Raw genomic sequence first — 15,937 nt, 5'->3', positions numbered from 1 at the left:
CATGTTATGCTAAAGAGACAAGCAGGGGCATTGAGTGGGGAAGGACAGGTTGCATAGCACTGGGAACATGTGTGCATGTAATGTGTAGCACACATTCCCAGACACCCCCATGACAAATGCATTGCACAGAGGACAGATGGGAGGGGCTGACTACGTGGCATGGAGTTTTTTGGGGGGGGAAATTGCCCTAGAAGGAGGAAGTCAATGTGTCAGCAGGGAGTGAATCCACATTATGCTTGCTGAAAACATTAGAACAGGTTGTGGCATCGTCCAGGAAGGGAGGGGACTTAGGTCATTAACTTGGTCTGCGCAGATGGGAAAGACTCCTGGGAATTCACTCCAGGCACTGTAGTCCCCGCTCCCCACTTGTCCCTGTTCTTCTCTTTATGTAAATTCCTGATGCAATCCACTGAAATCAACTTCCTTTTGCCAAAGTACCGCCAGAGGCTATTTCTTCAGCTCTTGCTCTTCTTTGTTTTTAAAGAGACAGCCAGTTTTGCAAATTAGCTTGCTTCCTTTCCTTTCCACTTCTTTGCAAGATCTGAGTTGCAGTCTCAAAACAGAGCTCTGCTCTACTGCAAAAGTAGTTAAAGATAAGCCTTGCAGGTCAAGAGCAGCAGAACAGTGCTCTAGACAAGAATGGTGCCCGAGACCTGCTTTCCATCTTTATAAGTGTGACAAAGTGAAGTCTGCACAGATCATATTTAAGAACACAATCTGAATGGTAACCAGTATATCTTTAAACATTGGGGAAATATACTCACTCATTAAAAGTAACTCATTTAATTAATTTTAAAGCAATGCCACATGATGAATTTCCCCTTCGTTTTTTTTATAGAAGTGGCTTTTGTCATAGTCTGCTTTTTAACTTACGTGTACATTCTCTGCTTGTTAACTTGAGTGTATATCCTCTGATTCAAGAATTAATTTATGAATATAAGAAGAGCCCTCCTTGGTCAGACTAAAGGCCCATATAGTTGTGTTTCCCAAACTGGCCAACCATGCCCCCAAAAGGCCCACAAGCAGGGCATCAAGGTCCCCATCCCTTTTTATTCCCCAGTAGCTGGCATTCATAGAGACACACTGCCTCTGACCCTGGAGAGTCCATTTAGCCAGCATGGTTAATTGGATCTCAGGGCAGGGAATGCCACAAATTCTGTATTATGTGAAGACAAGGAAGTACTTCCTTTTTTCCTGTCCCAGCTTCATAGAGTGCCAAATTAAGTTGCCAGCAACCGGCAGGAGTCATTGGGCGCTGTTGGTGTGACAGCATTTCACCACTTCTTGGCAAAACCTGGAAGAGATGTCATGCCTCTCTAGGAATTGCCAGAAATGCTCTGGAGTTCTGCCATCACTCCAACAGTGATTTCTTTTCTTCATTTGTCTCCCACCAATCGACATAGCAAACCCCACTGCTTGACAGAACAATGGCAGGCAGTGGGGGCCTACTCCGCAAAATACAGTGCCATATAGTCTGCCCAGGGGATTGATCTCTGTAGGCTGGAGATCAGTTGTAATTCCAGGAGATCTCCAAGCTCCACCTAGAGGTTCACTAACCTTATGAGTACCCCACATTTTAAACTAAGGCTGTGACCAGAAGCAGGTGATGTTTCTTTGTGCAGCCGTTCAGGATCTTAAAGCTGTCCTTATTATGGAATCAGAATGTCTAGGGAGAACAGTAGTTTCAGTTCAGGTTCTGACAGATCTGAGTTTGGTAATGCCCTGTTTGGTCTGAAGTGATGCATTGTTTGTATACCTTCCCACCTCTGCACTGTAAGCTGGAAGATGGTCCCATTGAGAGCAAACCCGTGCAATCCTCTGTGCGCAGTGCAATATGGATCGAAGGAATCCTTACTTCAGCTAGCCACCAGTCTTCCCTGCCATGCACTCAGCAGTCACCAAGAAAGCTGTCAGCATGCGGCAGCCATTGCAAGGTTGTGGTTTTTTAAAAAAAAATCCCCCAGCCACCCTCTGCTGAAGGGGGAACTCAGAAATACTGCAAATCAGTGGCTGCTTTGAAACACAGGCAGTTTGAACCAGCTGTTTACTCATTCACTTTTGTCTATTTATTCAGGGTATTTCTACCTCACTTTCTCACTAACATTCTCATAAGGTAAGGTATTTAAAATAATACCAAGATAATCCCCACCCTCACCCCAGTAAAACTATTGTTAAAATGCCTGGGGAAATAAGAACGTTTTGAAAATTGGTGCTGAAAATTGGGCAGCTAGGATACCAGACAAAGTGATGGGGCAGGTGCGCCATAAACGGGGTGCCACAGTGAAGCATGGCCATGTTCAGTGTAAGAGGCCACTACTGAAGATGGGGGTGAGGCAAGCAGAAATCATAAATCAGGGTCTATGGCAAGGATGGGCAATAGATGGTGGAATCCTTAACAGAGGTGCAACCTCCTAAGCCCATTCACTTCAATGACCTTTAAAAAAAACCATCAAGTTGCCTTATGGCAACCTTGTAAGGTTTTTAGGACAAGTCATTTCCCATTGCCTGCCTCTGCCTGCAACCCTTGATTTTCTTGGTGGTCTGCCATGTCAGTGCTAACCAGGGCCGACCCTGCTTAGCTTCTGAGGTCTGTTAAGATCGGGCTAACCTGGGACTTGGAAGAGTTTTACTCTGCTTAAGATGGCACTGTGAGATTTGATGGGGAAAGGGAGACTTTTTTTTATGGACAAGAGGGGAGGAAGGCATAAGGATGGGAAGGTCAAAAGGCAAGATTCAGCTTTTCAGGGACGCTTCAAGAGATGTAAAATTGCCAGAGTGTTCTCCTTCAGGTTCTTCTCTGGCAGATGAAATATATGTAATCCTTGCTTTCTTATCAAAACTGAATATTTGCATATTTTGCTTTATTAAGGACATGAGATAGATTGTTCCTTTCTACTTCAGGAACACACTGAGGCCCCGCAATGAAACACAAGGAGCAAACAATTTGGAAATTCTCCCTTGATTCAAATCTTTTCCTCCTCTGAGGTCTTAAAGGCTGAAGAGGCCAATTTCACACTCACAGGCTCACTTCTTTGTTTTTCCTTCAACTGACACTCAACTGACCTCCACATTCTGTGCCGTGTCTCGTACAGGGCAATGAGCTTATGCTCCTTGGACAATTTGCCCCCCCCTGTTCTCTTCTGTTTTTTTTTTTTTTTTTTTTAACCAAGTACTGTTTTCCTGCCTAACTGGGGAGTCACCCTGAGTAAGGAGAACCCTCGCTTTGTTGGTGGGTGGCCATGTTTCACCACCCGGCTGATAGGCACAGAACCATCCTGTGTGATTGTTGATGGAGTGATTAAATATATTGGGCACAATCCATTTTGATTCAGAGGTGAGCGTAAACTATGTACGTAGCACTATAAAGTGGCCTAATAGTTGCTGTTTTGTATGACTTGCCAAGCATATAAAATACTATAGTTGGGTACATTTATTACAATTTTAAAATACAAATGCCATTTTGTTTCCATAAATCAGTTATTATGGGTAGACAGACCCAAGGTTGGAGATGAAGTTGCAATCTGTTGTGCCTGATGGGAAGCCTTCTGTTTTTGTTGCCAGTTGGGAAATAGGAAAGAAAATAATGTTGACAATAGAAACCATCAGCATGGCAATAAAGAAGAGCAAAGTTTTATTAACTGGGCTTAGAAACCGTCTGTTCAGTTCACAGTTTATTTAGCTGAGCTGGGGGCTGTAAGATGGAAATCTGTTGCTGCAAACATAGCAGCAAGTAAAATAGAAATCCACAGAATCCACAGCAAAGCAAAAACTAAAATATATCGCAGAGCCAGGTTCCGACCAGCCGAAAATGTGTCTTGCATATACATCATCTGCTCTATTTACCAAGGCTACTGTGTGTTATCTGGTTCCTCGCCCTGATATGTAAATGTCTCCATTTTGTGCAGGCTTTTGTCCTTTGGAAATGCTTTATTAAAACTATATTAAGGTGCTCAACTTGCATTTCAGAGTTTGTTCCCTTCCCAAGGATCTTCATGGGTGAAATTGGATTGAAGATCCAGTTGGCTGTTTTATGTATCAAATGATGTTTTGCTTTTTTCATCATTAGTCTTAATTCATTGCTTTTCTGTAGGGCTTTCTATATGATACTGCTGCTGTTTTTTTTTAGTTAATGCAGGCCTTTTAGTAAATTTTAATTGTAATGGGGTTAGGTATGTGTGCGAAACGTGATAGAATTTTGTACACTTCCTCAAGGAATCTGTGATAGGAGAGTTGGGCAAGGAATCTTGAATATATATACCTACATATTGTATATATAAATAGCTTCATCTCTACTGGACATGTATAAAAATGGATGCATATGCACAGAACACATAATTAACTTGTGTTCCTCATTGTCCCAGGATAAATTTAGCATAGAGGGGTCTATGCAGGAGCACATCCAGCCTGTGCTGAAAGCACTGCATTGGCTGCTGATAGCTTACCAAATTTGCTTCACGGTGCTGGTTCTCACCTTTAAAGCCCTTTGTGGTCAGGGCCCAGCATACCCGAGGGACCATCTTTTCCCTAGGGCTGCAAAGTTGCCCCGGGGGGCGGGGAAACCCCCGCCCCAGAGGCCCGTTCCCCGACACCGGGGAATTGGGCCCCGGGGGGAACCCCGCCCCGGTGTGCACATCATCAGGAAGTGACGCTATGACGCCGGGCACGCTGGGGGCGGGGCCACGGCCATACAAGGGAAAACTCTATGGTTTTCCCTTGTATGGTCGTGGCCCCGCCCCCAGCGTGCCCGGCGTCATAACGTCACTTCCTAGTGACGTGCATGCGGCGCGTGTGCACGTGCACCAGGAGCCACGAGGGAGTCCCCCACGGAGGAGGTAAGTGCCACTTGGCAACCCTACTTTTCCCACATGTTCCCCAGAGAGCATTGCGTTCAGGGGCTCAAAATTGTCGAGAGAGCACTGTGTTCAGGGTATCAAAATCATCTGGCTCTCCCTGTTCCCAAAGATGCCAAGCTAGCCTCAACCAGGGCCAGGGCCTTCTCTGTGGTGGCTCCATGCCAATGGAACAATCTCCCACAAGACATCAGGGCCCTGTGGGACCTTCTACAGTTCTACAGGGTCTGCGAGATGGAGCTCTTCCACCAGGCCTTTAATTAGGAGCTACATCTAATAACTGAACTGTGACAAGGCCCGTCACCCCCTGGAATTACCACCAGCAGCCTGTGCCTGCAGGTATAAATGGATTAAGATAAGCCGAATTCCAACGCTGACTATATTCCACTATGACTATTCCACCATGACCTGTTACTGTCACTATGCAATACTATTACTGCCATCACCATTGTCACTAGCACTTTATGACTGTTTATGATTATTTATTATTGCTTTATATCTGTGCTGTTTTATATGTTTTGATTTTTTTATGTCAGCTGCCCTGGGCCTGCTCTGATGGGGAGGGTGGGATATAAATTGAATAAATAACTAAATAATAAAAAGGTGATAAGACAAACTCATGGAGGAGAGGGCCATCACTAGCAATTATGGCTACATGAACCCTCCGTGTTCATAGGCAATGCACATCACTGGAAGCTTCAGATGAAAAGCTCAACAAATGTCATGGAACAGCTCTCTTTGTCTGAGAAGATGGCAGATGCTGCCAGTCAGAGTAGACAATACTGCACCACAGGGTACAGTTTCATATGCGAGAAACTGTGTCATAGAGGTAGGGGCCATTCTGTGCTGTTCATGCATAAGGCCATTCTGTGCTGTTCATGCGTAAGGTCAGAGGCTGGAACCCTTCTCTCCCTGAGACCCTCTGATGGTCATGCAGTACCACTGTTCAAAATGTCCTGGTGGTGCTGGGCCCTCGGGTTGCATGTTTGACACCCACTTGGGCAAGGGCTTTTTCAGTCATAGCCCCCTGCTGGTGGAATGGCCTCTCAGATGAGACCATCAGATGAGATGTAGGGTTTCCAGGTCCCCCTGGCCGCTGGTGTAGGATGGGGTGATAGCGTGGTCAGATCCAGGCTGGGAAACTCAAGATTTAGGAATGGAGCCTGGGGAAAACAAAGACCTCAGTGGGGTACAATGCTTGGAGCAGCAGACTCTAATCTGGAGAACTGGGTTTGATTCCCCACTCTTCCACATGCAGCCAGCTGGGTGGGATTTGTGCTCACAAGACTCCACAGCTTAGAGGGAGCATTGCTCACAGGGTGTCTGTTGTGGGGAGAGGAAGAGAAGGTGATTGTAAGCCACTCCGAGACTCCTTTGGGTATTGAAGAGCGGGGTATAAACCCAACTCCTCTTCCTCCTCCTCCACTTTTCAAAGCATCCCTTTTCTCTGGGGTGACTGATCTCTGTAGTCTTGAGATGATCTGTAATTCCGGGGGATCTCCAGGTTCCACCTGTAGGTTGAAGTTCCTAGCCCTGCAGGACCTCCCTAGGTTCCACAGGGCCTGTAAGGCTGAACTTTTCCATCAGATCTTTCCTGGTCAAGTTTATTTGGGGGGCTTAATGTTGGATCCACCATTATCAGTTGTGGGTTCTTTTTTATATATACGTTGTGGTTTTTTTGTACTGTTTTAATTATATTCATTATGTCTATTTTATATTGTTGTGAACTGCTCCAAGGCCTACTTTGTGGGGGAGGGGCAATATATAAATTGAAATAATAAAAATAGATAAACAAGTGCCCTTAGGGTAGCAACGAGGGGGGGGGATGACTGAGGCCCCTGCCTGGTATCTTCTAGGGTCCTTTTCTCAAAATCTAGAAAGAAGTCTTTCTAAAGGTGTGATAAAAGTTTGAGTCCAGTGGCACCTTTAAGACGCTCAGAGTTTAATTCTGGGTAGAGGCCTGATAGAATCTCCGCGCTCTTGCACAAAGTTCAGGATCTGAGATTGGCTGTTTGCCTCCCTCCTTTGCCCAGGTGATCCCCTTCCCGATGTCCTGCGATCTGCAGGGTGACTGTGCGTGTCGCGATCCTAACGCCCGAGAGCACAATCGACGGGATCTCCGCGGCTTCAGCTTCGGATAACTCAAAGTGAATGAGAACAAAAGAGAAGTACCACCGAAGGCAGACGAGGAAGAGACCGTCATCACATCCCCTTTTCTGGTATCGTTTTTAAACATTTCAGCTGCTCAACCGAATGGCATTTCTACACCAGGGACCTTTAGAATTCAACCAGTCTGCCTTTAATTTCTTTGCCCAAGGAGAACTGAAATATCAGGGGGAGGGGGAGGATGAGGGGGGTTATTGTATTAAATGTATCTTAATGGCAAGAACAAGCAAAACAGCGACCACAAACAGTGGAGTACTTCTACGGGGGGGGGGGCCTGGGGGAAGAGCATGCGTTACACATCCACCTAATTCAAACCATTTGTGGTTGAAGTTTTAGGTTCGTATGTTTTTTGGTTACGTTTTGCTTTTGTATCCAGATTACGGCAAGAAACAAGCCATATATAAACATGTACCTAATATTTATAGAGAGAACTAGAGAGGGAGGGGGTGGGAAGAAAGAGTGAGAGAGAGAAAGAGAGAGAGCGTGTGAGAAAGAGAAGTGTGACACAGCGATCGAAGGATTTCAATAGTCTTTGCTCTCTCCAACATTCATGGCCAAAACCGTTTGTGGAAGAGCCTAGCCTTCTGGGTTAGGCCCAGCCTCATCCGGTGCTGACAGAACCAAAGTGTGGGGGAAAAGATGGCTTCAGCACAGGTGGGGAACCCCATGAGCAACATTGCTCTGTGATTACATGGAGAGGGCAGAAGTGTCCCAGGATGAGAGGTCAGAGCTGGGGAGTCTTGCCTGTGGTGAAGTTCTGAAGGCCAAAAGCTGCTAAAGGTGGGGCCAGAGGCGCGCTGACTGCACCACCAGGGGGCGGGCGGGTGGGACAGAGACGAGGGTCAACCAAAACTTCCATCTTTTTTTGCCGTTCAATCATATCTGCTGCTGCTACTCCTGCTGCTGCTATGTCCCATACAACCGATACCCCTTCCTGTGTCAGGACAGGGTGAAATCAACCTCCAAGCAACCAAACAGTCTGCCTTAAATTGCTTTACCTAACTGCCTGCATTCCAAACCTCTGGGCTGCCTCCTCAGCGAGGAGGGCCAGGAAAACAGGGCACCAACCAGTCGGGAAACAAGCCACCGGATCCTCCCCGCCCCTGAAATGACAACACCCCCTCCCCCCCAAAAACAGAGAGAGCATTTCCCATCACCCCCTTTTCTCCCTCCTGCCCATACTGTACTTAGAGGATGTTTCCCTCAACTCTTTCCTGAGATAGAACTGTGGAGATACAGGAGTAGGGTTCCTGGAGCCCAGAACTGACTTTATCAGTATTAGGTGGGGAGGGTCTCCTTCTTGCCAGAGAAGGGGCATCTGGTGCTACTGCCTTTGCCTGTCTCACCTCTTCCACATAGTCCTCTCTGGGGTCAGCTTTTCGGTGGTGCTCATTGGGTGCAATTCATGCTGCTCCAAACCCCTCATTCGGCACCCAGAGACCACCTGTGACCTCCCAGTAATGCAGAATGTGTGCAAAGATGGCCACGGCCTTCTCTGTCCCGGGATAGGGAAACGAGAGCATCCCACTGCTTTGTGAGGGACTGGCAGCCACAGTGAGATATTGCTGCTAGTGGGTTCTTTAAAAACTATATGTAGTTTTGACCCCCAAATCCCCGTTTTGTTTTCACTTTGAGCAAATCAGTCTATCTTCACAGTGTTTTCTGTTTCCTTGCACCAGATTTCTCCCATAGATCTTACATGCTGTCATTTGCGAATCAGTAAATCTGCATTCTGAATATATCGCACATACAAATGGCAAATGGCGTACTTATTTTGTATATATATAAAGTGTGCCTAAAATGTACAACATACATAACAAATCAACAAAGCCCAAAGGCACAGCAGAATGAGAAACAAATATAAAAAGAAATGAACACAGGTAACATTTATGCTTTATGATTTAATAGTAATAATGCCACCCTGTTGGCATGTCTGTTTACTGTTTTTGTTAAAAACAAAATCAGTTTCCCCACAGCTTTTCAATTCCAGGGAAGAGAGGAGGGGTTGAAAGAATACTCAAGAGCCACTGGAGATCTTTCTGAGATAAAAGGAAGATTGACACTTACAGAATTCTGAACAGCAGCTGCCAACCAATACTCACTGCAGGCATAAACTATAGTTCCCAGGGTTCTTCTGGGGAAGGCATGGCCATTAAACAGAACACCACTAGAAGTCTGAACTGCAGGTGTGTCTTCCTTAGCCATTTCTGATTCAGCCTGTGTAGAACCTTCCAAGGCCACCAATTCAAATAAATAAGTAGAAGATGGCAGGGAAATGGACCACCCACAGAACTGAACATCCCAGGCTCCAGTTATTAGCAAGAGAGATCAAATCCTGTGACTGCATTCCCCATTTGACTGGGATGTTCTGCATTTTTATTCTTCAAAGCTGCGCAATCTCCAGAATGCTCCTTCTCCCAAAGTCCTTTTTAATGGACACACACGCACACACAGTCTTGGCACAGGTACCCCTGCACAGGTTGCATGATTCACTGGCTTATTAATCAATCAGAACCTTTATTGGCATATTACACTGGCTTATTTCCCCGAGACTCACATCCCAATCTTCTGGATATTCCGGGGGGGGGGGGGAGCTGGTGGGTTTCACAGAAAACGATGTGGCCTCTCCCCAAGACAGTCATGTCTTTGCAGATCCTAGAATAAGATTCCTGTTCAAGAGCTGCCCCCTTTGCATGAAGGAAAGAAGGACCATTTTCAGCCCTTGAGATCTGCTCTGGGCCTTTATGTGCAAACAGTTCTGGGTAGGACCTTTTTTAAAATCATCGCCCTCATGCAAGGGCGTGCAGCACTTGTCCAGCAGCACACACACACTTTCACTACAGGCCTCCAGCTGAATTCATGCCCTGTTTTCTCCCCCACCTTAGGAACCATTGTTTTGCCACTTCCCTGGTCCGTGAAATCTATATGGGAATGCGCTGTAGGGGGAAAGGATCCAAATCTTGTTGGACTCCGAGGCCAAAATATGGCCCAAGGAACCTCAACAAAGCAATGTGGTCATCATCCGCTTTCCCATTGTGTTAAATTCATCTCGTGACACGTTGTGTTCTTTTGCCAACTTAACCCCCCCCCCCCAAAAAAAGTTGGCACGCATGGACCAGCCTATGAGAGAACGGTATTCTATGTGGCCCAAACTAATTGGGGAGCCTTCTTCCCCTTCCCTTTCCTCCATCTCCTGCCGCCCACAGCAACTGCTCTGGGCTAACCACTCCCCTTCTCCACCCCTTTTAGTAAAGGAACCAGGTTGGTGGCCTGGGTTCCCACTGGCCATCAGAAAGCCGCTGAGAGGAGGAGGGTTCTGGCCACAGAGGGTCATTTGGAATCAGGCTTCAGCTACCTCCATTCCGGTGTCTCTTGGTTGTAACTGTCGGTTTGTTCTAGGTTTTACCTGTGTTTTGTTTTTGTCTTTTTTTAAAAAAAAAGAAAGAAGGAAAAAGGTTTGGGTTTTAACCCTCAAGATTACTTAACAAACGTTTCTTGCTGCAACTGATTCAAGATACATATGAGAAAGACCAATGAGGTTTTTTGCACAGACAGTAGCATGTGTATTTGTGTATACATGAGTGTGTGTGTGTGTGTGTGTGAAAGAGAAATGGGGCATGGGTGAGGGTGGTGCGGAAAGAGTGGTGTGAGAAGGACAAATTCTATTTTGGAGTATTTTTTAACATGAAACATCCACTTTTGCCCACCGAGAGAGAGAGAGAGACTTAATGCATATATTTCCTTATAAATAGTATGAAGGCTCTATAATGTCATGGGCAGGAATCCCCTTTGAACGTTTTCCTGCACAAACTCTTTTGAAATGAACCGGAGATGCATGAGAACCCTGTAGAGGCTTTCTGCCGTTCCCATTCACTTCCCCTGGGCCAGGCACATAGGAGGCAGCCAGCCTCATTGATGGATCATGGTGGATCAACCAATGGCAGACCATCTCATTGCCAGTGGACCGTGTCCGCTGTTTAATTTCTTTCCCCTAGTGCTTCATGATAGTTAAAAAGATGTGTGCTTTACCTCTTGATGTTCCGTTTTTTGTGCTTATGTGAAGAGGGAGGGTAGTCCCCCCCAGATATTTTAAGAGCAAAGCAAGTATGTCATTTGTCTGTATGAGTGGGCCCCCTCCCCCCATTGTTAGACTTTTACCAGTATTTCATTGCTCTTCTAACTGCACAGTCTCAATTAACAATATTAAGAGCAAACCCCTCCCCCCCAAACAACCCAAAAGCTAACCGGGGGGGGGGTGGGGGGTGGGAGGTTGGTTCGTTAGCTGCTAAAATGATCAGACAGGTGAGTTTGGTTTAGGAGGAACAGACTCATTCCATGTTCAAAATTCCTTTCATGTCTTAAAACAAAGATGGCCAGGTGAGAGGTGGGGCAGCAGAGAGGCCAGATCAGTGGCGACCCTGAGAGTGTTTTGATCTCTGCAACATCAAGGCTCGGATGTTCCCAGCTGCAGTCAGCAAAGAGTCCTATAGAGGGGCATGTGGCACCCTAATCCCTAAGTGTAAATTAACACCATAACCAGATCAGTGAGTCCAGTCATGGTGTTGACTAGGACAGCATTTGCTGCCAATAAGGTGTTGCCTAACAGGCTTCTCAGAAATAGGCACACTTTGGCACAGCCACTAAGCGGTCCTTCTGTTGAGTTCAGATCCTGTTTAAGCAAACAAAGGCAGTTCTTGTAATAGTTGCACTGGCATCGTCTGCCTCAATTCCTGGTGCCACTGGCAGCCTTTCTGTCATTCAGGCCCTGGTCCTTATTCCTGTGCCTTGAAGCAAAACCGGTCTGGCTGAGCATCATGCATTAGCCTTGGAAATTATCACTGGATGGCTCAAATCAGAACAATTCGGCAGCCACTTTGCATCTAAGCAGCTACCCTGTGGGTGTCTTTTGCTGCCCAGCCGTGCCAAGCCAAGGCTGATTTTCAGTCCTTTAGTGAGCACCAAAGAGGGGGGAGAGTTCTTCCTCAGAATGTGCAGACTTTCCCACGCCTGAGCATAGGCTCAAAGGAGTAGGTTTCTTGGATCTTTCAGAGTCATCCACAAGCAGAAATGTCACTGGAAGCTGCTTGATGAAGACGGGCAAAATGTCGGGTCTCTCCCCTCCCCCCATCCCTGACGTTTCAACTCCTCTCAAAGCTTCCATTCCAATTTTGATTCTCCACCTGGAGATTCTCTGCTTTTGTGCCATTTCCCCCCGTTTCCTAACACCAAATTTTCTTCCTAATATTTATGCATTTCAAATGTGTGTGTGGATTGTACATATAAATGATGTACCCTTGTTTGAATCTCCAAAACCAAGAGTGGAGACGCAAAGCTGTAGGAACAAATGCATAAGAGTAAAAGAAAAAGGAACAAGACAGAGAACACATGTCCGCCCCTACTGAAAAGCACCCCCCGCAATTTCCCATACATTGAAGGTACAGGATTATGACCCCTCCTTTGTGTCTGATTTCCATGTGTGGGTGTTGGGATGGAAAGGCCAAGAATCCCAAATATTGCCCCGACCTGGATAGGCCAGGCAAACCTGATCTTGTCAGATCTTGGAAGCTAAGCAGGGTCGACTCTGGCAAGTACTTAGATGGGAGACCTCCTTGGAAGACCAGAGGCAGGAGGACAGAGGCAGGCTTTACTCAGCCACCTTTCTGAATATCCTCCAGGCCCCCAGTAGGGGTCCGTCACCAGAGGTCACCATGAATTCTAGGTGCACACACAGTCAGTCACCAGAGGTCACCATGACTTCCAGGTGTGCACGCGCGTGCACACACACAAAGGGGGGGGGGGAAGAATCCCACGTATCTGGAGGAATGCCTCCCGGGGTTCAGAGGATTGTATCCAAAGGGAAATCAGAGGATTGTACTCAGAGGGGAATCAAGGATTTATGAAGTATTAGCAGAATGTGGACCCCATGTTTATTTTCCAAGGTCTAAATTAACATATGAGGCCCTATTTTGGAACTTATATTTTGGAACGTCACCTACCGCCAAACTGAAATTGCACCAGCTTGTAGAACTCAGTCCAAGAAATCCGTTGGCAGGAGGAAATCAGGAAGGGTCTACATCAAGCAGTAGCCTACACCACTTTTGTGGGGCTACCCTCACCCTCGGTGCTAATGGGGAGAGTGGCGGTGGGGCTGCAAACAGCTGGGGTGACTAAAGTCCTAGATTTTGATCCCAGGAATATCTAAACCATACTTCCAGTCTTTGTGCATTTGCCATGCTTATTCATCCTTAAAACGCATAATTTTCTGAACCCTGGCGTGAAATAGCCAAATGTGGAACAGGATATCTGTGAGGCCCACACTGATCCTTGCCTCAAGGATGGGTTTTCTGGGCCAGGCTGAAGCAACAGCAGGGCCTGTAAAGCTCCATCTGCATAGACAGCTTAGTCTAGGCAGAACATTTTGGTTCCAACAATGTCTCTGGAGGATGGGGGGAGTTTTTTTCAGCCATTTTTCCACCTTGAAGCACAGATTTCATGGCTAAAACTACAACTCAGTCTTGGGGAAGAAAACGGGGGGAGAAGATGGATATTGGGAGTTGAGCCAACAGGTCTGGAGACATCCTCTGATTCTTGCTGCTCTTTGGGATGTGCTGTTTTATTATCATTATTATTATTCATGCAATTCAGTGAAACGTCTTAGAACCCCAATCCACAAATTCTCACATGTATCTTTACTATCATGTGGGAAAATCTCTGCCAAGGGATTTACTGGACAAATGGGTCGTGCCAACAGTGCTAAACACCATTCGGGGAGTGGAGCTGGATTTGGTCTCCTTCCACTCCAAAGAAGTAATCAGCATTTTCAGAGCAGAGAGCACAAGCACCCCTCCCCCCTTGAGGTGCTCCTCTGTGTGTGGAACTGAGCAGGCTTAACTGCATGGGCAGCCACTGGTGCTGGTTCAGTGTGTGTATGCATGTGTGTGTATGCGTGTGTGTGTGACCTTTTTAACCCACATAGAGCTGCATGCCCAGCTGGAACGTACCCAGCACTCTCCCTTGTTGGGCCAGGGCTGCAGATTTTATTAGACACGATTTTTCACCAGCAATTAAAAGGTGGAGGAACGGAAGACATGGTGGAGTTTGCCATACTTAGAACCTTGGATGGAACTTGGATGGATGGTAGTTCACGGGGCTGCTTTTTGCTTCCTTTGAAACAAAGAGTGGAGGGGGTAGACCCCCCATATTCCCTCCCCTCATTTTTTGCCGCTGACTCCAAAGGAAGCAAGACTGGCATCTTAACGTATTCCAAGATATATATGTAATATTACATATATAATATTATATATATAAATTAAATGTAATATTTGCAAATAAAACTGTGATTTCTTCTAGTGGAAAGAAAAATCAGTGTATTCCTATTACCAACTGCTCTTCCATATTTATATACCATATTGTATCTTGTTATTGTTATGATTATGATGGTTACTATTAATGTAATTTTATTATGGTATCTGTTTTGGCACCTGCTCAATTCCGTGCCAACCAATACTCCAAAAATGTGCTATGGAATTATTTTCACAAGAGTTCTACTGGTCTACTGTATAGAGAGAGAGACAGGGAGAGAAAAAGAAAGAAAATTATGAAAGAGGCAAAACAAAAACACAGTTGTAAACCTTTATTTCTGTACCTCACAACTGTAATTTTGCTGCTCCTTTTTTTTTTTTTTTTGGTCTGTTTTGTTGCTGCATTCGTTTGTTTTTAACGAATCTAATTTAAATCTTCAAGCAATATATAAAGTTGTAAATAGTAAAAAAGCTTATTTATTAAGATTGTCATCTTTTTAAAAAATTTATATTTACACAATTGTTCATCTAATTTATTATTATTATTTTTTTTGGTGCCGTTCTTTTCTCTACAGTTGCTCTGGATTTTTGGTGTTGTTTTTTTTCTGTTCAGTCACTTTACAGGATTCATTTCAACAGGTCTGGGTTGTTTGTTTCCTTTGCAAAGATTTCTGTTTCCTATTCTGTTTTTCAGGTCACACATTTCACTTATTGAAAAATAATAATAATGATAATGTCAAGGACATCAGAACTATTTTCCCATTGTCGATTCCTATATGTTAAAGTTCTATATTATATAAATATATAATACCTTGTATGCGCCAATATGAACAGTCTGTTTTTGTATATTTACCTTAATAGACATGGTTCACTCACACATAGATAGTCTTAAACCCTGGGAGAAGAACAAGAAGATTTTAAAAAAGTATACACTTGTATTAAAGAGTTCTGAACTAGATGTGGGCTTTTTGTTATTCCGACTTGCTGTGTCTTTGACTGGGTTTCTTTTGCATACCATGGCTGGGGGAAACACAGCAACATTTGCAAACCAAGAGCCTATCAGGCTGCCTTATGCAGAGTTAGATCATGGCACACCAAGCCCAGTAGTACTGTGGTCTCTGCAGAATGGTCTTCCCCAGAAAGGTCTTCCCCAGCCTCTGGGACCTGAGGTCTTGTTAGCTGGACATGACCGAAATTGAGTCTGGTGTTCCTTTCTCTAACAGAAAGTGGGATGTGGATAGGTTTGCCAACCTCCAGGTGGTGGCTGGAGAGCCTCCACTATTACAACTGATCTTTAGGCAACAGAGATCACTTCACTTTGAGAAAATGGCCACTTTGGAAGGTGGACTCCCCTCCCCAAACCCCGCCCTCCTTAGGCTCCACCCCCAAAATCTCCAGGTATTTCCCAACCTGGAAATGGCAACCCTAGATACAACTCTTTCAGGAATTCTGTTGCTGAATGTATGGTATTCAAATTAGTAGTTACAAGTGGAGACCCGCAAGAAACTTGCGGGATGGTTATCCTATTCCTCACGCCTTTGCTTCCTCCTGTCTCCCACTACCTCTCTCACCCTCTTTCTCCCTTCTGCCCCCCCTTCTTTCTTTCTCTCTCTCCTCCAT

At 45.5% G+C, this 15,937-nt stretch overlaps 1 protein-coding gene across 1 annotated transcript in view; it reads left to right on the top strand.

The window, feature by feature from the left end:
* Positions 1-6,991, top strand: part of PAPPA (pregnancy-associated plasma protein A, pappalysin 1) — a 403,905-nt gene extending 396,914 nt beyond the window's left edge. The window contains exon 22 of the mRNA XM_015407600.1: positions 6,884-6,991. Coding sequence (XP_015263086.1) covers positions 6,884-6,991 — 108 coding nt within the window. The remainder of the gene's footprint in view (positions 1-6,883) is intronic.
* Positions 6,992-15,937: the final 8,946 nt, after the last annotated feature.

Source organism: Gekko japonicus, unplaced genomic scaffold (assembly GCF_001447785.1).
Source record: "Gekko japonicus isolate JY-2015 unplaced genomic scaffold, Gekko_japonicus_V1.1 scaffold1257, whole genome shotgun sequence".
In the NCBI taxonomy this organism is placed as follows: Eukaryota; Metazoa; Chordata; class Lepidosauria; order Squamata; family Gekkonidae; genus Gekko; species Gekko japonicus.
The sequence above is the reverse complement of the archived record's forward strand: the minus strand, read 5'-3'. Positions and strand labels throughout refer to the sequence as shown.